The 25,874-nt window shown below is 34.9% G+C and overlaps 1 protein-coding gene across 1 annotated transcript in view; it reads left to right on the top strand.

Annotated features, from left to right (window-relative positions):
- Positions 1–25,874, top strand: part of RYR2 (ryanodine receptor 2) — a gene marked incomplete at both ends in the record, with an annotated part of 341,640 nt that overhangs the window by 193,450 nt on the left and 122,316 nt on the right. The window contains 14 exons of the mRNA XM_079550429.1: positions 81–240; positions 7,689–7,836; positions 13,793–14,001; positions 15,948–16,122; positions 18,657–18,865; positions 19,713–20,065; positions 20,486–20,600; positions 20,960–21,120; positions 21,822–21,981; positions 22,314–22,400; positions 23,140–23,366; positions 23,855–24,653; positions 25,162–25,362; positions 25,489–25,594. Of these exons, the coding sequence (XP_079406555.1) occupies positions 81–240; positions 7,689–7,836; positions 13,793–14,001; positions 15,948–16,122; positions 18,657–18,865; positions 19,713–20,065; positions 20,486–20,600; positions 20,960–21,120; positions 21,822–21,981; positions 22,314–22,400; positions 23,140–23,366; positions 23,855–24,653; positions 25,162–25,362; positions 25,489–25,594 (3,110 nt within the window). The remainder of the gene's footprint in view (positions 1–80; positions 241–7,688; positions 7,837–13,792; positions 14,002–15,947; positions 16,123–18,656; positions 18,866–19,712; positions 20,066–20,485; positions 20,601–20,959; positions 21,121–21,821; positions 21,982–22,313; positions 22,401–23,139; positions 23,367–23,854; positions 24,654–25,161; positions 25,363–25,488; positions 25,595–25,874) is intronic.

Here is a 25,874-nt window from a genome sequence, read left to right as displayed (position 1 = left end):
GCATATAGCTTCTTTACTTTTGCAGTTTCTATTTACTTTTATTTACTGCAAAATAACTTCAAGTTCTCTGTTTTTGACAGCTACCAGTTGTTGAGTGGATATAAGCCTGCTCCCATGGATCTGAGCTTCATCAAACTGACCCCCTCTCAAGAAGCTATGGTGGATAAACTAGCGGAGAATGCTCACAATGTATGGGCAAGAGACCGAATCAGGCAAGGCTGGACCTATGGTATCCAGCAGGTCAGTGCCATTTTCAGTTACTTGAAAAATCACTTATCTGTTGAGATATTTTACTGTTAAATGGGAGAAATGGGTACGTAAAAGCAGGAAGAAACAACTAATGAATGCTAGTCTGTCAGTCAAGAGAGAAAATATATTTACTTAAACAATCCTGCTAAATTTTCTAGCAATACGAGAATTTTATTAGCAGAACAAACAAAGAAAAATTGGTCGTGTATTCTTGTATTCTATCTATACCTCATGGTGAGAAAATTGCATGCAGGAAGTTAATACACAGTGTGATTTCTGAAAAGACAATATTGACTTTCAGTAGGGGGATCATTTAAATAATTGTTAGCAATCCCGGAATTTGAATGTATTTGCTTATCCAGCAAAAGCAGAATGTAAACTTCTGGTAATCACTTTGCTGACATATTTCTGGCAAAGGCTACATTTAACTGAAAAAAGATAAATCAGTCTTCAAGTCCCAGTCCTTTACTTCTCTTGTTTCAGTGAGTAGGAGAGCTATATGGTAGATATTAGAATGTGTTGTAAGGCGATGGAATAAAAATTTAGCATGATGGATTGTTGACAACAAAACAGAGTCTTTGTTTTCCTTTAAAAACCATATTTTTACTGTGACTAATTCATTGTTTTTTGAGATAGCTGCTATATCAGTTTTCCCTTAGAAGTCATATTTTATATTCTTCTTGTGATTATTTTTGAGTTTTATACAGGGAGAGGTATTGTTTCTTCTGCTTATAAGTATGTGACAGCATATCACAGTATCATATAACATATCATATCACACAGAAATACACCCTACTGGGGGGAAAAAAAAAAAAAAAAAAGAGGTTTCCTGGATTTGCACTGGCTATATTTTTACCAAAAATGAAAGCACTCTTTTATAGGTAAACTCTGTTTCCCACCCACATACAGTGTTTTACTTTTGTCAAAAATTCTATTTATGCATTTCGATTCAGCACACTTGAGACTTTCTGAGACAGAAAACATTTTAACATTTTAACATTAACAGAGATTCTGTTTGCAAAACTTTTCCTTAAAAGAAATCTGATTTTATATATTTTAAGGTACTTGCTTCAACTGACCACAGTTGAAGCATACTGACAAAACTACCTATACTGACATAAAAGTACCTTTATGTGACAAAATATATGCCACGAGACATTTCAGCATTGTCCATGTTCTGTATTTGTGTTTAGGCAGACAATGAGCCAATGTTTGTCTTTGCAGACTGGAATGTGCGTAATATTCTCTACTATACAGATATTGAAGAGTTTTCGGTTGTTGTACAACTCTTCTGCTTAAAATAGGATTAAATTCATTCCTATTTCTGCATCTTTAAAAAAGGCAAGGTGACTCTTTGAAGTGCTGTTAGCATTCTTGATAGAATATTAGTAGTGAGAAGTGTTTAAAGTGACAATTTTCTCCTCTGTTGTCAGCTACTTAGAGCACATTAATTCATATTGATCCCACTGTGTTAATCCTGTGTTTATGGAGGCGCTGCACAATTTGCTTCTGGAAAGAGAATCTGTCTTTCTCCAAATGCTCAAAATAAGTATTTTTGATACATTAGAAATGCACTTAGTAATTTACACCATGCCTCCTGTAATTTTTTTAACAACCAGGTCACGCTCTAAAAGAAACTAAAAGAAATCCTTCTGCTCTAATTCTTTACTGGGTGTAGCTATATATGATCAATATTGAACAGTTCTACCCTATCAGAACAAAGACAGTTACAGGCATTCAAAGAAGAACCCAGATAATTTTAAAAATTAGAAGGTTAACAGCCTGTGAACATTATCTCATTTAGGGTTGGAAAGCTGATTAATTGGGGTTACAGTTTTACAATCTTGCATACTTCTGTTTTGAATAACCTAATTTATTTTGGATCTGACACATTCAAACTGAAGGCTTTTGCGTGTTGAGGGGGGCGCTGCTGATGAGCATTTACTGCAGTGGTGCTGTGAGCTGTGTCATAGTTACAGTTTCAACTGGTTGTTAAAAGCAAAAGGATTTTAGGCATGTTTCTGAACTTTCTGAAGCAGATTAGCAAGATTAACAGCATACTCCACTCCCCTATGCTTGGAAGATAAATTACAGTAGTCTTATGTATGGGTAAGCAGGTAGATGATGTCCTTGAAAACTACTGATATCGTGTTCTGTGGAAGGGGGTATTTTTGCTGATTTGCTCTTAATTCTTTTTCTCTTTTCAAATAGTGAAGTTTGTTTTCTTCTACAGAAGTGACAGGGAACTGAATTCCAAAAGTGCATACAATGTCCAGATATCAAATGTCATTTATATCATTCATTAGAAGTCAAAAATGAAGAGCAAAATAGCAAACTGCCTCTTTCTGGGTGCAGTGCAAATATGTTTCTATTTCAGTTGATGTACATACAACATGCTAGCTGCTGTCAACACTGCTCTGTGCTTTTCCTTGTCTCCAGCAAGGGTTTATTTAAGGGCTACATCTTGGTCATCCCATAAAATTACTGTGATGTGTTACAGTACTGTAATAAAATAACACGATGGTATGCTGTATAATACTATAAACTGATCACACAGGACTGTGAAGCAGTTTTCTAAGGAAAAGAAACTTACAGAAGTTTGAAAATAGATGGAGAAATCACTGGAAAATACGTTATATGGATTAGATGATCTAGTAGGTCTGTTCCATCATGAGTCTATTGTGATTTGGGGATTATAAAATATGAAAAATAAAAGAGATACTGTCAAGTAGTTCATATTTAACTCACTTTTTTCTGTTATATAATTCTTAGGGGAAAATGCCTTCCAAGTTCCACACACTTTCTTCCTCTGAATCCACCACTGCTTGTCAGGAAATTTTTATTTGCTGCCATTTGTGCTACACTGTGCAGTGTTTTTGTTCTGCTGCTGCAGAGCCAGCCAGCAGAGGGAGTACAAGTTAACTAATAAATCCTGTTCCCAGCACTGTACTGACAACTATGGTGACACTGATCACAAAGAAGTGTTTTTCAGTAGGACAGAGTAGCTGTATGGATTTTGACATTACTTGTTCTTATTGTAATTCTCTGACTACCTAATTTATTTCATTGATAAGACATTTTCCGTAACAGGCTGATTGAAAAACAGCATTAAAGAATAAAAAGATGCATGTGTAACTTCTTATAGTCATAAATACGAATATATAAATCTTCATAGTTGCATGGAAAACATTCAGAACTCATGTAGATTTATCCATGAGCTTACAGTATGGGTTGACTTTTATAAGACTGCTATTGGGTATACAGGAGCAACTCAACATTTATAAAAGTAAAGCAGAAAGGGAAAGAAAAGAGAAAAGCTCAGAGACCAGAAAACAAATAAAAACAAATTTAAAGCTGTCCTCTCCCACTTCCTGAATATATGATTTTTAAGTCCCCACAATGATTTTGGGGGGGTCATATCTAAAAATTCTGACTTGAACAATTGGTTGTAAAAATCAGCAACCTAAAAAATTCTTCCAACTGTGTGAAGCTGCTTAAAAATGTTATCCTTGTCCTGGGGCAATTAATCAGGATGATGTTGTCAACTCAGTTTCCTCTTTGATGCAAATTGCAATGTAAAAGATCATTCTTTTTAAGTCAGGATATTACTTTCTTTAGATTTCTCTAGAAGATATGTAAGTTCACTGTTTGATTTGGAGTTGGTCTTCCCAGGATATCTTGTTCTGCAACTAAGAGAAGTGCGTTTTTGCTAGAAGAAATAGATGTATGGGGAAAAATTGCAAGTTCAAAGCATGTCTCTTGTTTTGTCATTGAAAGTACCTGAAGAGGCATCTTGTCTTTTCAAAAACTATTTGTGTTACATCATTTTCAAATTTTACATTATTTATAATGAAGCATTAGTTCTTTCAGTTTATAATAAGGGCACATCCTCCCAGGCATTCTGTATGGGTACAGTCCTCAGTGAGGGTGATAGAAGCTGTTCTACTCGCAAGGATACACACACTTCTAAGAACAGAGCTGAGCTTCTAGAATGCCAGTTTAGTAACACAATTTCTTCTTTGGGTAGATACATTTAGGGTATTTTTTTTTTTTTTTTTTTTTTTTTTTTTTTTTAGCATTGGCATGAATGTGGTTTTGTGAGGACTTTATAGTGCTTTTGGGTTCTAATAACACTGAGGCTTGAAATGACTTAATAAGTACCAAGACAATTATTAAGACAATTATTTTTCTCCTGTTTCTCCTATGAAGTTTTTTTTTTAAAGTTATTATTTCAGGGTTTATGGTTAAAGGCGAACTGTCTTGATAAATGCAGAGAAGCAGACCACTGTATAGGCAGATAAGAAGTGTATGATGCACATAAATGATCCAGTTTACAGTGTATATACCTCACATCCACACACTGGCTTACTGAGCTGCATTTCTGACAGGCTGCTGACAAGTTCACCAGTAGCAGTTATTGTTGCAGTTGCTCAGAAATCTTTATGGAAGTGCAAGATCCGCAGACATGATAGCAAATTGCAGCTATGAAGTGAGGGCTTCTAATGGTGCAAACGAAGCTTGGAAAATAACTACGTATCTGTCTCTCACTTGAATATGTGGTGAAATGAACTGAACTTATTCTTGTAATTTAACAGGTGTCATTAAGGGAAAAAAATCATTTCAGTACCACACAGAATATTTACCTATACAGCTCTAATTCTTTGAATCGTGAAAATAACAATCTCATAAAATTATGGCCTTTTTTTTTCCCCCAAACTCTTCCTAATCCATATTTTTCATTTTTCAATGTTTTCTTAACTTTGTCTTTGACAGGCATATTTTATATGTTTTTGTGTCTTTTTGCACCTTGTATTCTGATGATCTGGACTGTATGGACTATGCCACTGTTTGTCTTTAATATGACATCTGTTTTTGCGAGCTGCAGTTTGCCCTAAATTAGTTATCTACACATCATGTACTCATATTTGGTTATTAAATGGATGAAGTTCTGCACTTCCCAGTGTGTTTCCTCTGTGAAACATTTTGCATCAGCATTCATTACCTGGCAGTTTTAAGTCTATGTACGTGTTGCCAGTGTACTGAAAAAATCCATCACTTTTAGTTAATGAGCTTTCTTGATGACTTCATTATTACCGTAAAAAGCTCAATCACTGTGTAGGATCCATTCTCTTCATTTGCTGCACATAATCTGCAGGAGTTCAGAAGATCATAAGTACCAAAGATTATGATGAGTATAACAGTTCTTAGTTCAATGGTAAATATAACATTCAACATATAGATGTACAAAATTTAAATAGAAAATAAAGAGGAAAATTATTAAAAGAACAATCCCTACTAATATTCATACTTCAAGAAGCTGCCGGAGTTGTGAATTGTTGAAAAAGATCACAATGTTATATAAGCTTAGATGTAAAGAAGAGAATCTATAAAATTGAGTGTGTTTAATATTTGTGATTTCTTCCTGCTTTCTTTTTGCTTACTATAAGTTTGTGCTTAGGCATTTTGAAGGAGCTGGTGCTATGTTTTGTTGTCATACATTGTTATCTGCTGATTGCCCATATGTTAATGTGAATTAATTATGGTTATGGTAACTACCAGGTCATTATTCTAATTGCACTCTATATCATAGATAAGAAGTGTTATAAATGTTTTTCTAGTTATTTCTGATTTATATTCTTAAAGAAAGTTTTTCATAATGCCTTTTTGAGCAGAGTGCTTCAGAGGAAACTTATTTTTTCTTTTATAACCTTTCCGAGACCAATAATTAAAACCATGGTGCTCCACCTCCAATGTTCATGTGTATATTCCTTTATCAGGGAAGTAATAATTGCTTACAACATTTACATAAACACTTTTTGGTCCTTTCTGTTTTGTAAGCATCCCTTTTCCAGATCTTCCAAATGAAATATTGGAAAAAGGGGAATGTCAACTTAAAACTGTTTTGAATGAGCACAGAAAGAAGTCCCCTTAAATTATTTATCTGTTCACCCTGACATTTTTAATCCCATTAGATATAACTAGATAACTAGATATAAGTGGTATGGCATAGTGCTTAGAAATAATACATTGCTAAAGACACTATCTTCTTGTTTGCTTTTCAGCACACAAGTAGTGTCTATCCTATGATGTTTCTTTACCAAGAATGAAATTCACTGTTAGAAGATTTCGTCAAGCATTCTGTGATAACTGCACTTCAGTATTTACTCACCATAATGAACCCAAAGGCAGATAGCCTTGTATCTAAGCATTACAAAGAGAACACAAGATGTCTGAAAGTATTTTTCAAAATAGATAAATCATTATCTCCATGCAAATACAGGTGGAATGAAGACCACATACATTCTTAACAATAGAACTGTAATGATATAAAAGATGGAAGGTACTACAGGCACTGTTTCCTGAAAGAAATAGACAATATTTTTGCAGTTCTCAATAAGTTCAACCAAGTGTAGATTTCTCCATATATATTTGGTCTTTGTATCCAAGTAAACAATTATTTTTGACATATCTAATTAAAAAAAAAGACAACAAAACAAAAGAAGACATTACAAATAACATAGCTATTTGTATAGTTTCTGTCAGGACATGAAAATGAATTATAGACATGCGAACAATTGTATTAGTCGGTAAAAATGTTGTAAGTCATGCATGTAATCCAGTAGAACAGTGTTTTCAAATAGAATAATTTTGAACTGAGGAAAACCTAATCCCTGTTAGTGTAGTATATAATAAAGTATTATATACTTGTTTTATTGTTAGTATATAATAAACCTAAAATGCAAATTTCAAATTTTACTAGTATAGTAATTTCAGTTGGAGGTTAGTTTGTTAATTACCTATTATAAAAGTTCTGCAGAACATAAAAACATTAATCATATCCTTACAAGAACCTTTATTTTGGAAAAGTAAATATTTAACATACAAAGGCATGAGTTTATGTTTTATTGTTTATTAAATAGTACTGTGTATGTTTATATTTTAAAAGCTTAGATTTTATTTTGTTTATATCTTGCTTATCTTTTTTGTTGTTTTGTTTTAAATCTTGTTTCGTTCTATAGTCAAAACCAAGCCCTATATATTTGTGCTAATACTTTCTCTCTGAGCTTTAATGAGGTACTGACTTCTTGTGGTAGCTGCTTCTTAAATAGTGAATAAAAGATAATTTGTTCGGCTTTTCACTCACTGCAGTCTTTGCATTTCTCCATGTTCTTGTTTTCGTTTGTTTTCCTCTAAGCAATTTCTTTAATGGAAAGCAGCAAAAGTCATTTCCTTCATATTTTTATTATATGGTTTTTGAGTAAATTCACAGTTGTTACTAATTTCTAGGCCATTGCAACTTCTAAGTGTCCTTACTGTATATAAATATCATGATGGCAGTTGGTATAAATAGTGATTTTTATACTATTGCTGTAGCACAATTTTATATATATGAGAAGGTACAGTTCCTCGAATTGAATTGATTTTTCGTACTTGTGCAGGATGTGAAAAATCGACGAAATCCTCGCCTTGTACCTTATGCCCTTTTGGATGATCGAACAAAGAAGTCAAACAAAGACAGCCTTCGGGAAGCAGTCCGCACCCTTCTAGGCTATGGGTACAACCTGGAAGCTCCTGACCAAGATCATGGTGAGTAATTTTGTTGTTCCGCTCTTTCTCTTTCAAAAAGAGAAAATATTCTACTTTGCTACTTGATTTCTTGGCCCAGTGGAACAATCTAAACATTTTTAGTGCCTCCAAAGTGGTACAATTTCTTTGTAATTCAGTAATTCACTTTTATTCACGGGTGGCTTTTTTTTTTTGTTAATGTATTTTTGACTTCTAAGAGGAATCAATTAAAGGATAAGTAAATGAAATTAGAATTCTGAATGCCATAGAATACAAAAAATCAAGGAAGCATGTATGCCATCTCAATATATGATCTTATGCCAGGAAAATAATGTGTTAAATATGAGCATAAATACTTGAAGTGTCCAGTCCAAAATCAAGTTTTTAACAAAATCCTTTTTTGTTAGTCCTAGCTTTTCTCTTTCAAGGCAGAATTAGAAGATCATACGTGAGATTAATGGACATTAATTTTTTGTTTCTGCAGTTCAAGTAGTAAAGAATTCTGCAGTTAGTGTACAATCCTCTATTTAAACACCTAAATCTAAAACATGAAAATTTCCAAGATATCTGTATAAACCAAATTTTATGTATTTCAAACTGAAAATCTATAGAATTGGATAGTCTATACAGCATTTAAGCTCTCATGATTTTCTTAAGTCTTCAAAATTGAATAGACTCTAAATAAACTTTAAATCACTTCTTAGCGATGTTTTGTTTGAATTTGCACCAGTGAAGTGCAGCGTAGTTAAAATATACCATTGATAACCAGGTCGGTATTTTCAGCAGATATAGTCTGAGGTAGAGATGTCCTGGTAAGAAAAATAAATACAAACTTAATAATAATTTAAGAAACAAATGCACAATATTCACTTCCATTACTGCAGAATATTAAACCTTATGTAAAATAGTTCAACAGACAACGTACAATGCAACAATAAAGTGCAAATAGGACAGACAATCTACAGTTTTGCCTTTTAAAAACTTTTCTATCTTGCTGAGATCAAGTCACAGGAAGGATTAAGTCAGAAGGATATTCTTGACACTCTGTAGTCATTCTGGAATGCTATACACGTGGAAAGGAAGTGGTAGCATTTGTATATTAGGTATTATCCCTCAGAAACTGTATTCTAAAATTGTCTTGGGGATATGGAAGTACAGATTAATAAAATCAAAGCTGAAATTTACATCTTTGTAATCTCAGCAGTGTGAAAGATTTGAGAAATAGTTGAAACATTATCCTGTCAATGTGTTGCTGAATCAGTGGTTCTTTTTTTCATGCTTTTTATAATTCCATTGTTAAATTTGGACCTGTTTGGACCATAGATCTTCAGTAAATACTTTCTGCAGAAGATCTAACTCATCAAAAATGCATATCGGGAACCTGCCTTTTTTTTTTGTTTTTTTTTCCAAAATGCATATATTATCTAATTCTCCGCTTTTATGAGAGGTTGATATTAAATTACATTTTTAAGTACAAGCTATTACTATTACCGTGAATGCATAACAGGGTGCGATTGCTGAACATCATCTGTTGAATTGCAGAGTGTATTGCCTTGGTGGCAAGATGCCATGTCCATTAAATCAGCTTGTGTTTAGTCTGGAGAGTTTAAGGCTGCAACATTGTCTTAATTTTTCCCACTCCTCTTTTGCTAAGAGAAAGATCTTTCAGGAGGGAGAGCACAACTTCTGCATTGCTCTGAGAAGTTGAGCTGGCTGGTGCAGGAGGTGGTTGACACTTACAAAGCTTGATAGAGGATGACAAGGAAAGCATACTCTTTTCCCACAGTCTTCTCCACATTCTACTGAGCAATATCAATCTCCTTAACTTATTTGCAGCTATGTGAGCCAAATGTTCCTGTCTTTCTGCAGGAATGATTGGGCTAGAAAATCTTTTTTCTTTTTCTTTTTTGTTTTTTTTTTTTGAAACCATGAAGAGGATCCTTGAGCTACCTCAGTACATATGGTTACTAATAAAATGAAAAGAACAAATTTGCAGTCCTTGCATCTGAAAGGTGTCATCAATCCTGTTGCAGTATTCCAGGAGGAAAGGATCTGCAGAACAGTGTACTCAAGCAAAGACTGGAATTGCATTCAGTGATAGGTTTTATACTTCTTTGGGAGATTTAAGTTTTACAGATTATGAGCATCTTCTGTAGTACATCATGTCAAAAGAATCCCCTTTCATTAGCCAAAATCCATACTGTAATTAAATATGTAGAGCCATCTAGTGGTGTTCTGTTTTGATGAGAGCATCATGAGAGCATTAATCTCCATTAATGAATTTTATTTTTAGCATTGATTTACAGTGCTATGTGGCATAATTTTTACGCTTCATTGTAAATATTATTTACTGGCTACGCACAGCAGCAGTGTGTTAGGAATTATTTAGAGTACAGCAAGCCTTTGGTTACTTAGAATCTAAACAGATAATGAATTTTCACTTGCCATGTTTTATGGTGGTTAATCTCCTGTATAGGGGAAATACTGAGGGTCTCCAAAATTGTTTTAAAACTTTGTTTGCGTAGACCATTGAAGATAAAATTTTACTGCAAGGGGATAATGTGTCAGAGAGTTCAGAGTTGCTTATAGGAAGTACACTGAGCCTGGGACCATGAAGATCAAGAATTTGATGGGTATGATTTTATAGGTTATTGAAGAAAAGATTGGACCTTGTTGTGGCTGGAAAAAAAAAAAAAAAAGAGCGAGGTTCTTAACATTGGATGTCATCCAGAGGGATCTCAACAGACTTGAAAGGTGGGCCCATGTGAACATAATGAGGTTCAGCATAGCAAAGTGCAAAGTTTTGCATTGGAGTTGGAGTAATCCTAGGTACATGTACAGACTGGGAGAAGAAGTCTTTGAGAGTAGCCTTATAGAGAAGGACCTGGGGGTCTTGGCTGATGAAAAATTGAACGTGAGCCAGCAGTGTGCTCTTGCAGCTCGGATGGCCAGCGATATTCCAGGCTCCATCAGAAGAGCAGGGAGTTATTGTCTCTTTCTACCTAGCTCTCCTGAGACCTCATCTAGAGTACTGCATCCAGGTCTGGGGCCCCCAGTACACAAAAGATACAGAGTTTTTGGAGAGGGTCCAGAGGAGGGCCAAAAAGATTATCAGAGAACTGGAGCATCTCCCCTATGAAGACAGGCTGAGGGAGCTGGGCTTGTTCAATCTGGAGAAGAGAGTACTGTGAGGAGACCTCATTGAGGCCTTTCATTATTTAAATGAAGATTATAAACAGGAGAGAAATCAACTTTTAACAAGGGTAGACAGGAATAAGACAAGGGGTAATGGTGTTAAGCTCAAGAAGGGAAGGCTTAGATTGGATGTCAGGGGGAAGTTCTTTACTGAGAGTGGAGAGGTGCTAGAACAGGCTCCCCAGAGAGGCTGTGGATGTCCTGTCCCTGGAGGTGTTCAAGGCCAGGCTGGATGGGGCCCTGGGCAACCTGGTCTTGTCCGAGATCTGGAGGTTGGTGGCCCTGCCTGTGGCAGGGGGGTTGAAACTTAATAATCCTTGGGTTCCCTTCCAGTGCAAGTCATTCTATGATTGTATGAACAGTCAGATAGGCGTAGGCAAGTTTGAGTTGATAAAAGATTCCACACAAGGAAGAGTTACAGTAAAAAGACTAGGACAATGAATTTTTAAAGGCTGAGCAGGCTTTGAAACCTTGCAGTTGTGTGGGGGATGGTCCAGAATGCTTCAGGCATTCTTTTTTTCTAATCTGAGAAAATCAGAGATATCCTTGGGCTGTGTGACTTGATTAATAGGAAGAAAACTATAAAATACCAGATAATAGAGTAGCTGAGAGGACTTAGGGAAAAAAGATAAAACATTATTTCTTTGACTTTTTGAAAATATTTTCATCTTTTTAAAATGTAAATTTTGTGATTCCAAGCTATGTTATGGCTTGAATTGTTTGTGGGTCTTGGAAAGAAGGATCAGCACCTGACTGTAGGATGTATAATTAGTAAAGAATAGGAAGGAAAGTTTGGGTGTACGCACAAAGTGTTACTTTTTAGCTATTTTAATCGAAGATGTTACATAAAGAAAATATGTAAAGTAGGGGAAGGCAGAGTACTGAGGGAAAAATTTTGCTATTTCCAGTTTTCTGTTTTTTCTGTAAACTTGCTGAGTGTGCATTCTGTTCCATTAAGGTCACTAACGTAGATGCAAAACAGCTTTGGCACCAGTACTGTTGTAGGCTACAGTAGCATCGGGGTACTCTACAAGTGATTTTCCTCAGAGGAAACTTTTGGGCTGCTGATTGCAATTGTCTGGGTCTGGCTATTTTCACCCAGGCTTTAAATCTACTTTGTTGTGTGCTTATTTAACTCATCCTCTGTGAGCTTTTCCAGACAGTGCCAAAAGCCTTACCAAAGTCCATGCAAAAACATCCACTGCTTTCCCATTATCCACCAAGCTAGTCACCTTGATGTACAAGATTTTACAGATGCGTTAGTCACAATTTAATATCTTACCAGATGCCATGCCAGGTCAATATTGGCACTCCTGACTTAACCTGCAAGGCTAGACAGATACTCTGTAATCTTTCTGGATTCCCTGACCTTGCTTTCCACCTCTTATTCATTTCCTTTTCATGTCTGAGTTTGTTTAGGAGCTCTTCTTTCATTCATGCAGGGCTCCTGCTGCCTTCTTGCTGAATGTATGGCATCTTCTAGTTTGAAGAAAGCCTCATTTACTGCTTCTACAGCAGATACCTGTGACAACAGCACCCATGTTGATCTGTCCATTTGTCTTTACCTATAAACTCTGAACAGGCTGCTGAATCATCTCAAGGCAGATCTCCATGCTATTCTCCATATAAAGGCTACCTCTTCATCAGCCTGCACAGCCTGCCCTTTCTAAAAGACACGTGTCCATCCATCGCATTGTCCCAGCCATGTGGGGTGCTCCTCCGTATCAATCTGATTCCAGTGAGCATCATAACCATGTGACTGCACTCTTTTTTAATTTGTCATGCTGCATGCATTAGTGCAGTTATTTGAGATATCCAAGTGTGCTGATTCTTCAGAAGGGGGCAAGAGAGACCTATAAGGCTGTTCTGCAGGCACTATCTGCATGCTAACACTAAAAGAGATTCCACTTGAGTTTTTTTTCTTGATTGCTGCATTCCATCTATTCTACTCACTCTGGGCCCTTGGCTGCCTCCTCACCCCTACTTAGTTATTTTCTAAGGAATCACATTCTCTCTTGTTTCTAGTCTAGAGCTTTTTCAGCCAGATTAGCCTGCTGTGGCAAAGATATTTTTTGCCACATTTAGTCACATGGATCCTATCTTTTTTAATTACCTTTTATCTCTCAAAAAGGATCCCATGATCATAGAAACTGAAACCTGCTGTCAACAGCAACGAATTGTTGACCCTCAGAATATTTTGAACCTTCTTCAGGCCCTTCTCCCTCATTGCAAAGAGGACATCACCTGGGCCTTTTGCCACACCCTCCAAATACAATGCTTGATGTATCCCAAATAATTCCTGGCAGTATCACTGTTTTTTGTATGGAAGAACAACAGAGATTAGTAGTTAGAGGGTCAGATGAGCATTGGTAACATATCCATAACATACAGATGTGAGCATCTGGCAAGGACCAAACTGTCCTAGACTCAATGTCTTTGTAACACCTATCTCAACTTGCCTCAGGAGTACTATGTGAAAATCTGTAGACTATATTTTGAAAAAGAGCAGGCAATCTTTTAAATGTCAGGAATATATGTATTACATTCTTTCATGCCTGAAATTTGGATTACTGTTTCATTGCTTCATTGATGTGATAATATGCTATTTGTTCCTCAGGATTTTCTTTTGTTACTACTTATTATTTTTCAGCATGCTCTAAAGTTACAGCTGTATATTTGTGTTGTTTAAGCTGCTTGCATTTTGTCAGTTGGATACAGTAATTTCTGCTTTGGGCTAGAAAATCTTTTTTTCCTTTACCTTTTTATTTTTTAAATCTCACAGCAACAAGACTGGATGTGAGCAATGGGATAATGGAAAAATTCCGGATCTTCCGCACAGAGAAAACTTATGCAGTGAAATCTGGAAAGTGGTATTTTGAGTTTGAGGCAGTTACAGCAGGAGACATGAGAGTTGGCTGGACGAGGCCTGGTTGTCTGCCAGATCAGGAACTTGGCTCAGATGAAGAAGCTTTTGTTTTTGATGGCTTTAAGGTTTGCTTATGTTTATCTATAATAATATGAGTAATTGCAAAAGTCAATTTTACATCTTATTCTATATGCAGTAGCCTCATTTTAATTGCTTTCTTTTCTTTCATCTATGGTCACTGGAATTATTTCTCTGTCTCTTTGAAGGTCTGAGTGGAATACGCAGAAAACCAGAAATGCCTAAATTATAAATTAATGTCATCTAAGGAATTATCAGAATTTATCATTTCCAGAATTCTTTTCACAGCTTGTGAAAAGAATTTCACTAATAAAATGCATGTAAAGCACTGAAAGAGCCTTAATCAAATTCAAAATACTGGCAGAGCTGTAATTAGCTATGAATCCTTTCTTTAAATTTCAACTCTACTCTTTCCTCTGTGAGAAATCTCTGTTAGGGAATAACAATCATTAAGATTCTTAACAGTAAGTGTCTGAGGCAAACTTTGGTGTGAGTCTTTTTATAGGAATGTGAAGGTTACAAGGAATATGTCTGGTTTTTCATGAAAATCCTTATAATTTAGAATAAACTAATTGGCAATTTTTGTTCCAATTTGACTGTTCATGAAGTGATGACAGGATGAAATACAGAATTAAGAGGACATAGGGAATCAAAATATTTTATATGTTACTGATTTTTGTCAGAATAGATTAAATGATATATTGCAACTTTTTATTTCATAATGAAACAGGTGATACCTGTGTCTAAACCGTATAATTGCCATTAAGACTACTGAAGACACCTGTCTTAATGAAAATGTTTACTTTTCTTTTATCTGATATTGGAATTAATTTTTGTTAATTACCATTACAGTACTTGATAGAAATTAACAGCCTGTTCATGGTCAGGTCAAGCTCTCTAACTGTATGTTACTCATGTATTTGGATTATCAATATTTTTTTTCCTTATTCTTGTATTATAGAAGGAGAACTGGAAGACTGTTTTTATAAAATGTCTGTGTGGATTAAGTTAGTTAAGACACAGAAATTCAACAGCTAAAGTAGTTGAGTAGTAGTTTGCTTTCTGCGTTTTGTTTTTTGACTTTTAGATCTCAGTCCACAAACATATTTTGTTGTCTCTGATTTTCTGGTGCTTTCTCTGCTTGGTTCAAGAAAAGCTTCATCTTTTACCTTTCCAGAATACATAGGTTTATTAGGATTTTGAGGAAAGATACAGATGATAAAAATCTAGCAGTGATGGAATATATGAATCAGGAAGATGTTTGTTATTAGCAGCTTTGTTGTATGAACATTTATAATAGTTCTTATTAGATGTTCATTTATTTCAATTTCAATCCAAGATCCCAGCTAAGGCTACCAATCCAAAGTCCTGCAGTCTTTGACTTGGTCAGTCACACAGTGCAGTAATCATGCCCTGATCTAAGGTGGTATCTATGAGAAGTGTGGATAGTTCTTCACATCCACAGAATTCCATTCCTGCCAAAATTTGTTATGGCAGCAAATTTAATTTATTTTGTACACACCATTCATAGAATTACACTTAAGGAAATAATAAAATTTGTTTGGAAGCAGTGAATTTATAGACAACTAAATTAAATAAAACCAGTATTTTTAAATAAGTTCTTGAAAATGCCAGTATTATAATTGATAGCATGTTATTTTCATTATAAGTCTTTAATGCAGCTTCTGCATAAAAATAAGCTAAGTTCTTAGTTGTTACTAAAATACTGAAGTGCAGTTTGCCCTGTCAGCTCATGTAGCGATATTTTGCTATACTGACATGAGAGGTGATTTACAGGAAGTTATTTTTTGGATTTCCATTTTGAAAGTTAACTTGCAGTATTCACAGGCATTGTTTGGGAATGATATACCGTGGAAGTGTTAATTTTAGTGCCATGTTATTGGAGGCAGATAATTATTAGCGGTACCACTGTGTAGGAGAACATGTACATTGTCACTGTTATTTTTTGTTAAAGTCTTCAAATTCCTTTCAGGCACAGCGGTGGCATCAAGGTAATGAGCATTTTGGCCGCTCCTGGTTGGCAGGAGATGTTGTTGGATGCATGGTTGACATGAATGAACACACTATGATGTTCACCTTAAATGGTGAAATCCTGCTTGATGACTCGGGTTCAGAACTTGCATTTAAGGATTTTGAGGTTGGTGATGGTAAGTACTGTAATACGTTGTGCCGTTAAGGTAATTTTTGTTTCAACTCCCTTTTGGCTATCTATTTTCAAAAGAAGAAGGAAAATAGTGCTGGTATAATGGGCAAGAGACACTAGAGTTCAGTAGATCCAGCCAACATATTACATCATTAATTATGATAACTTTTAAGGATTGCTGTGTTAAATTGACATTTATTAACTGAAGACACAGTCCCTATTTCATATCTCTGTGTTTTTACTGTATTATGTTCTCACTGTAGTGAGAATTATGATGAGTTGCCCTTATGTAGAAGAAAATTGCTTTAAAACCTAGTTATAGAATTTTAAATGATTTAAATCTTTGATTTGTATTTTTTCAATTCAGAATTTCTCTTGTGTTGTGTACTGTGGATGCAGATCAACTCTTTGAGTCACTCTGCGACACAGTGTTAGTGAAATTATCAGCAGTCACAAGATTCTGAAGATAAATTATTCTGGATTTTTTCACTTGTTTTTCAAATATCTTGTAAACTCATTTTATTAAAAAATATACATATTTATTGTCACCTATTCAGTGTATTTCCGTAAACTATAAATAAGTTGATGCAGTGAGAGACAGTAGTACATACATTAGTAGTCTGAGTACTCACTGTTTTTCCCAGGGTGCTGAAGATAAAAATCAAGAGTATAATCTGTGCTACTCAGTGTGTTATTACACTAACCTATTCCTTAAAATTAATATCTTCCTTGTCAGTTATTCTGGTAATATGTTAAGTAAGCAAACAGCACTGTTAGATTTTACTGTTATCTCAGCTTTTTCTGTGTGGCCTATCGGACCAGCTTTTGTGTTTTACTCTGTTTGACTGGTGGTGATCATTTGGAAAGGTGTCAGACTAGGTGTGAGGATGAGTAGAGGTGTTTACGGTGAATTTTCCAGCTGTCTTTTATGATCAGACTTTCTGACTCCATTTCACAGAATCATAGATTCACTCAGGTTGGAAAAGACCTTAAAGATCATTGAGTCCAACCCCGATCTACCAGTACTACCCTAACTCTAACAATCCTCTGCTAAATCATGTCCCTGAGCACTACATCCAAATGGTCTTTAAACACATTCGGGAATGGTGACTCAACCACTTCCATGGGGAGCCTATTCCAGTGCTTAACAACCCTTTCTGTAAAGAAGGGATGTGCAGGGTTGTGTACAGGGCCTTGAATTCATGAGCTTTAACACTTCATCTGCACTTCATAAGGTTACAGCATGATATAAATTTATAAATGTACGTATTCTGTGATATCTTGTATGCATCTGTTATACGTCTGTCTGAGAAAGAAAAATTTTGAACAGTTAAAGCCTCCTATGATGCTTTGGAGTTATTGACCCCTATTCCCATGTGAAAGGAAACACTGTATCTATCAATTAGGTATTTCTCTGGTGGAATTTTAACTACTTGGCTTTTGTCTGGTTTTCAGAGACAAAATCTAATCAGCTTCTTTTCTATACTGTATGGGGAGATAGAAAGATTGCTGCTCCCTTACATGAAATATTTGATTTGTGCAGAAATGTATAACGTTTTGTACATACATAGATAAATGAAAAATACATACATATGTAAGTATATAAAAATGTGAGTCAAACTAATTAAACAGATCTTGATATATCTTGTTTGGCAAAAGGAAAAGGCTGGAGTTTAACTTACTATTTTTGAGCTTTATTGTTACATTTTCTTAGTGGCTGGGCCAAATGAGCTGGGCCTGAAAGTGGTAGAAGAAATAAGAGGTTTTCTTAGTAATTTGAAACCTGAGGGGGGGGGGGGGAGCAAAAAATAAGTAAAGGAGATTATTTAAGGACTGCAAAGGAGTCACAGGTGAGATCCCTGTGCTAGAGAAATAATAGGAAAGCAGATGCAGGCAAATGAGAAGTTGATTCAAAAGTAATAACAAACAAGCAACAGAATACAAAATATACCACCACTGAAAAAAAAAAAAAACACCTAATTTCTTTGAAGTAACATCATCATATTGTTAGTTCTAACTAACCAGTATCACGGAGTGGTATGAATTTTTAAAATTAATTAATTTTCTTTTAATCTATAGCATGCTGCTGCTGCATTTCTTCTCCCTTCCCCCCCCCTCGTGTAACTGTATGAACAGGAAATATTGCTTTGGAAGTAATTTCCAAATAAACCACAACTACTGGAATTTTATGAATAATATAAAAAATTCTAGATTTGGGAGTGCAGTTGTTAATATTCTATCATCTTAGCAGAGAAGGCTGCTTGATGAAGTACTCTTAGATTGCTGTGCGGTGAATTGGCAGTTGCATGAAGAGATCAATGGATATTAGCTTTATTTCCAAAATGGTATTTGAGATATGGTACTTAGGACAAATGGGAGGTGATATGCTACAGGTAACTGCTTGCTTTTATATTGTTTGGATTTATGATTTTTTAAAATTACATTTAATTAATTTAATTAAAATTACATTTAATGGCATTTAAATGCCAGTGAAAAATTATCTGTTTATACAACTCACGTTTTCTTTCTTGTTTTCAGGATTTTTACCTGTGTGCAGCCTGGGTTCATCTCAAGTGGGAAGAATGAACTTTGGAAAAGATGTCAGCACTCTAAAATATTTCACTATCTGTGGATTACAGGAAGGGTATGAACCCTTTGCTGTTAATACAAACAGAGACATTACCATTTGGCTGAGTAAAAGGCTCCCTCAGTTTCTTCCAGTGCCACAAAATCATGAACATATTGAGGTCTGTGATACTTATGAAATGTTTCTAAACACTTCTATGAGTCTGTTTTACTTATGTTTCTACTCTTGCACTTCTAGACAAAATTTCTAATTTTGTATGCTGTCCCAATACTGTATAAATCTTGCACCTCTTTCAAATTTGTTACATTCAGTGGAATTGATTGATAGTATTTCTTCATCCAAAAATCTGTCATATGTATAAACATGAGATTCTTAGAGACAAAATCTAGAAGATGTCCTCAGCAAGATGAGCTCCTTGAGCAATAAGCGAGAAATATATTTGTAAAGGGGTTCCAGAAAGTAAGGGTTTCTGCTTAACAAATACCATGTGTTCTGGTGTATATGCATTATAAAGTGATTTTCTATAACTAATCAGGTTTTACTACAAAAAATATTTTTTAGCTAGTTGTGTCAACGTTTACGTCCCAGTGTTGAACATCTTGATGAAACTGAATTTGTCTTTTAAGTCTATAATGAAATCCTTCTGAAATTGATGAAGTGGCAGCCAAGAAGTATCACCCTTTTGTTTTTAAAAAAGTCTGTGTTTGTCATGCACGTATACTTTATTAGTTATAATGTGTTATTCTTGGATATGTTGGACTTATATTTTAAAGAATTGTGATGCAAATGAACATTTCCTCTGAAGTGTTTTGTGTTTAATGAAGGAACTCCTTAAAGTATTCATTTCTCCTTGAAAAGGGAGTGCGTAATTACAATGCACTTTACTGTTAACAGTGTATAGTTGCAAACTTTGCATATCAAAAGTGTTTATTCTAGACACACGAATTGAATACTTAACCTGGGGAAACACATCAGCTTCAAAACAACTACATTTTTACATTTAATAGGTGATGAGAATTGATGGAACCATAGACACTTGTCCTTGCCTGAAGGTTACACAGAAGTCCTTTGGTTCACAGAACAGTAAAACAGAAGTCATGTTTTTTCGGTTAAGTATGCCTATTGAATGTGCTGAGGTGTTCTCCAGAACAGCTGCAGGAGGGCTACCAGGCACTGGTCTTTTTGGCCCAAAGAATGATTTGGAGGATTACGATGCTGATTCTGATTTTGAAGTTTTAATGAAAACTGCTCATGGTCATCTAGCAGCTGACCGGACAGAGAGAGAAAAGGATGCCACAAAACCAGAGTTAAATAACCATAAAGATTTTGTTCAAGAAAAGCCTTCACGTCTTAAACAAAGGTTTGTACTGCACTAGATTGTTTTGTTTTGTTTTGTTTTCTTGCTCTTGACTGAACAAAATGCCAATTGGATCTGCAGAGATTTTTCCCTAGTTCTATCTTATGTTTGAATATAAAGCAGTAAGAGGAAAAACTAACTTTCGTATACATACATTGCTTCATATGCAAGATATAGATTAAAACTAAGCATGAAACTAGTGCTTTTTTGGCTTGTTATTTATTTTTTTTTCCCCCAGCTGTTTGGAACCAATTATTTAGTTTATTGTTGATGCTTTTATGATCATGATATGAAATGCACTATCAAAACAATGTTAGTACAAAAATGCTATATATACTATATATACTATATACTACTATATAGTATATATACTGACCTGTTGAACTTCTCACATATATTTTGATTTTATTTATTTCATTACAGATTTATGCTTAGGAGGACAAAACCGGATTATAGCACGAGCCATTCTGCAAGGCTTACTGAGGATGTACTAGCAGATGATAGGGATGACTATGATTATTTGATGCAAACTTCCACGGTATAGTAACAAAGGATTTCTGTCTTAGCCTTTTGTATAACATGTTCTTGCTTGTAAAAGTTTCAGAAACTAATTATTTGACAAAAAAAATTAATTTAAACATGCCTTTAATGTTTGGTTTGGTTTGACATGACTGTCAATATAAGCCAATTTCCATAGAGAAAACCATAAATTAAGTTGAATCTTGGTTAACTTGAGCATGTTTATTCTTTTTTAAAGAGCTGACTGCTTTTTGGATTTTAGAATAACAAATTGTGAATTAAAGTGATCTATCAGTAAACCAAATACTAATATTTACCTTTTTTTTTTTTTTTTTTTTTTTTTTTTTTTTTTTTTTTTTTTTTAATATATATATATAGTACTATTACTCAGTGAGAATATTTCCTGGTCAAGAACCTGCTAATGTTTGGGTAGGCTGGATTACGTCTGACTTTCATCAGTATGACACAAACTTTGACTTGGACAGAGTGCGTACTGTTACAGTAACACTGGGAGATGAAAAAGGAAAGGTCCATGAGAGGTTGGTTACAGTGTTCTTAAAAGGATACTGATTTTACCATCCTTAAAAGTAATTAACAATTTATAAACTGTAAATCCACTGAATTTAATGTAATTGACTTGATGTGGGGCTTTTTTGTTGTTGCTTTGTTTTTTTCCACTTGTCCTCTTTTAACTTTGGCATTCTCTCCTACTGCTTGTAGAGAAACAGGAATAATGGTCTAATCAAATCAATAAACTCTGAAAAATAGCAGGGTAATGCAACTTTTATATGCAACTATTTACATATTTTATATGTAGTTTGAGTCATTCAGACAATGATCCTGTAACTGTTGGTTTTTGAAGAGGTACTAAGTGAAGAAAAATGGCCTTATTTTTGGAATATTTATTTTGATTTTGAGAAAGCAAGAATTAGTATGAGAATGCCTTTCAGCATTTCAACTTGTGTTCTGTATCAGAAACTGTTATGCCTAACACTAAGGAATTTAAACCATTGATTTTCAAAATTAGTTTTGTCTCTTGAAATTTTACAACAGATTTGAGTTCCTTCGTGTTTTGTCATCTTCGTTTCAATTATTAAGTCTAAGTTTCATTGAATTTTGTCATTGATTAGGGTGGCTGCACTTTTGTTTGTTGATTACACATGTACAAAGTTCTTAGCTGACTAGATCTATAGTCTATCTACATCTCCATCTATAAATCTATTTGTTTTTTGATATTCAGTATAAAACGCAGCAACTGCTATATGGTATGCGCAGGAGAGAGCATGAGTCCTGGGCAAGGACGTAATAATAATGGTCTGGAGATTGGTTGCTTAGTTGATGCTGCCAGTGGCCTGCTGACCTTCACGGCTAATGGCAAAGAACTGGGCACATACTATCAGGTGAGTATTTTTTGATGGTGTCATCCAATGTGAAGACAAGCAACTGATTCCTCAGATTGCGTTTTGTTAGAAAGTTTGTTGTAAGATTGGAAGGAAAAGTAAATACCATTGTTGAAATAGTAATTTTCCCCTTTTATTTGTATTTTCTGGAGTTTTATTCGAAGGTTTTCATTTACTGGTTTCCAATATAGTTATTCTTTATATATATATATAAATGTGTATATAAATGTGTGTGTATATATATATACACACACACACACACACACACACACTTACATATAATGATATTTGCTGTCTTAAGTGATTAAATGTTTTTATATGTTTGATTGTAGGTTGAACCAAGTACAAAGTTATTTCCTGCTGTATTTGCTCAGGCTACAAGCCCCAATGTTTTCCAGTTTGAGTTGGGTAGAATAAAGGTAAATAATGTTGGGATTTTGTTTTGTTGTTGTGTATTTGCAGGTTCAGAAATAATATGTGGTATCAGATATTGTTTTCTGTTTTTTTTTTCCCCATAAATGTCGCATTCAATGTATTCATGGTATTGAGCCGATATTTATTCTTCCAAGTGTTTGCTCTGTGTTATTTCAATTCTTAATTTGTTCATTTAAAATTTAGTATATTGAATGAAAAGAACTGTAACTGATTAGCTTTGGAAGAAGATATTGCAAAGTCCCATTGAAGTTTCTAAATCTCATCCTTTGTGATGAAATGAAATCACTTGGATCAGGAAGGCAAATATTTTTTTCTGTAAACAGAACATGGATGACCAATGTTATTTGCAAGTTAGTTTAGAGCCTTAAAAGAGTTTTGAGATATACTTAAAGAGCACACTTAATAAGACTGGAATCGTCTTTTGTGCGTTGTATATATGGATGACTTAGAAATTGAAAGACTTAAAAGAAGAGTCAGATTCAGGTCTCTGGTCCAAGGAAGAGAACACAGTCAATTGAAGCCTCTCTTCCAAATATAGCTATTTAATAATATATATCAATATTGTGGAAAATGTTTGCCAACAGTTACCAATGGATTTTACAAAATACTGAAAATTTTATTTTGAACTATACTGTATGTTGAATATATTTCTTGAGAAATATTATGTATTCCTTGTTGGTAAAGATAATGAAATTGATCGTCTCTTACATTGGAATTCTCCAGAATGTAATGCCATTATCTGCTGGCTTATTCAAAAGTGAACACAAAAACCCAGTCTCCCAGTGTCCTCCACGTCTCCATGTCCAATTTCTGACCCACGTGCTTTGGAGTAGAGTGCCAAACCACTTCTTGAAAGTTGATGTCTCTAGGATCAGTGAACGTCAGGGCTGGATGATACAATGCCTGAATCCTCTGCAGTTCATGGCCCTTCACATTCCTGAAGAAAACAGGTTAACACTGTTTATATATGTATAAGTTTGTCTGGGTTAAATTGGGGTTATGATGTTATGATGTTAAATTGGGGTTATGATATGTAATAGTTTTCTGAAAGAGAAGCCCAAGTTCATCTCTATTTTTTTCTCTGTATTTATAACACAAGTAAATAAAGAGTAATGTGTTTTGATTTAGATAATATTAAAAATTTACTCTGATTTTATTTTTCAAAGTTTTAAACCCCACATCCTCCTAGTTTTTTCCAAACCCTTTAACAGATTGTGTAGTTTTTGAATTAAAAATAATATTGTTTATAAATTATTAAAGATAATCTGCAAGGTGGGCAAAGATTTCCCTTCTTAGGCTTGCAGAATATTAGGAAAGTTGGAAACTGAAAAAGTCCATCCCTATGAATGATACTGTGCTAATGTTATCCATAGGAAGAATTCATCCTCTTAAGTGAATTTTTGCACTGATTTATACTGTATTGTTCTTTTCTCTGCAGAACAATTGATATTTTAGAGCTGACAGAACAAGAAGAACTGCTGAAATTTCACTACCATACTCTCCGATTATATTCAGCTGTATGTGCTTTAGGGAACAACCGAGTGGCCCATGCTATGTGTAGCCATGTGGATGAATCTCAGCTTCTGTATGCTATTGAGAATAAATATATGCCAGGATTATTGCGTGCAGGATATTATGACTTACTCATAGACATCCATCTCAATACCTATGCAACTGCCAGGTTAATGATGAATAATGAATTTATTGTTCCAATGACTGATGAGACCAAGAGTATTACCTTGTTTCCTGATGAGAACAAGAAACATGGCCTGCCTGGTATAGGACTCAGCACTTCCTTAAGGCCAAGAATGCAGTTCTCCTCACCGAGTTTTGTAAGCATTAACAGTGAATGCTTTCAGTTTAGTCCTGAATTCCCGCTAGAAATCTTAAAGGCCAAAACAATAGAGATGCTGACTGAAGCTGTTCAGGAGGGCAGCCTCCACGTCAGAGACCCAGTTGGAGGTTCTACAGAATTTCTGTTTGTCCCCCTCATCAAGCTCTTTTACACCCTCCTAATTATGGGAATCTTCCACAACGGGGATCTGAAACACATTTTACAGTTAATCGAGCCACGGGTTTTCAAAGAAGCTGTGAATCTGGAGGATGAAAGGGATCTCTCAGAGAAGGAGCTGAGTTCAGATGATCTCAAGTCAGAAGGAGAGGAAGAAACCAGAGGAGAGCAAGTGCCAAAGGAAGGACTCCTTCAAATGAAACTTCCTGAGCCTGTTAAACTACAGGTAACTGCTATGTTAATGGTCGTTCCTATTTCTTCTCAGATCTTTTCTTATTTCCCTGGTAATTTGCCTTTCAAGGAACGCAGTGATCTAATCGTGGTTAAATAGAGGATTTATTTGCTTGAGGGAAATGAAAAGATTGAGTATCTTTCTGATTACGTGAACTTTTTCACAGTGGATCAAACATCTGTTTTGTGAAACTGAATTACTTTCTTAATGAAATTAACAGTGTTTTTCATGTTTGTTCGTTCGGACAGAAAAGAAGTGCATTTGCAGCAAGGAGTAAATCTATTGTCCTTTATGTTTTTTTTATGTCCATAAATCTCCTGCAGATGGCAGATATTTCTGGCGTAGGATGTATTGATGATCACTTCAGATACAGTAAAAAACTAAAATGAAAATTTCAATCTATTTATTTGACAGTAACTGCTTCTGTAAGGAAATTATCCTTACTTGCATTAATTTACAGAGAAGTCTTCTTGGCTTGACTTTTATGATACTGTTTTCTCAGATGTGTCATCTACTCCAGTACCTGTGTGATTGCCAGGTACGACACCGAATAGAAGCCATTGTAGCATTTTCAGATGATTTTGTGGCCAAGCTTCAAGAGAATCAGCGTTTCCGGTACAATGAAGTGATGCAGGCCTTAAACATGTCTGCTGCCTTGACAGCTAGAAAAACAAAGGAATTTCGATCCCCACCTCAGGAGCAGGTATAGTTTACAACTGACTGTAATTGTTTTGTTTTATTCCATGTATAGCAGAGTTCCTTTTTATTTCCAAGATTTTCCTTTAGAAATAAGTGTTGTTTGCCTTTCCTTTGTATTCTGTGTCTTAAGATTAACATGCTGCTGAACTTTAAAGATGATAAAACTGATTGTCCTTGCCCTGAAGAAATTAGGGATCAACTCTTGGATTTCCATGAAGACCTAATGACACACTGTGGTAAGTCCTGTTATTGAACATTTTTCCTTTTAAAATTGTAGTAGCTTTAGAAACCATCTTTCTAGATAATTTTAGGGAAACAAAAGCAATTAGCTAGTCTTGAGGTTGCACTATAATGACAACAAATACTGACAAATAAAAATACAGAGTGTGCAGTTAAAAAATATATGTATTCTTATCCTCACACGTGGTTGAACTATCAAACTAGTATAGAATGCAGTAAGTTTTGCTTCATGAAGGAAAACATGTTTTGTTTTGTTTTTTTTCAACTATAAAACTC

The sequence above is a fragment of the Tetrao urogallus genome, assembly GCF_951394365.1.
Source record: "Tetrao urogallus genome assembly, chromosome: 2".
Taxonomy (NCBI): Eukaryota; Metazoa; Chordata; class Aves; order Galliformes; family Phasianidae; genus Tetrao; species Tetrao urogallus.
The sequence above is the reverse complement of the archived record's forward strand: the minus strand, read 5'-3'. Positions and strand labels throughout refer to the sequence as shown.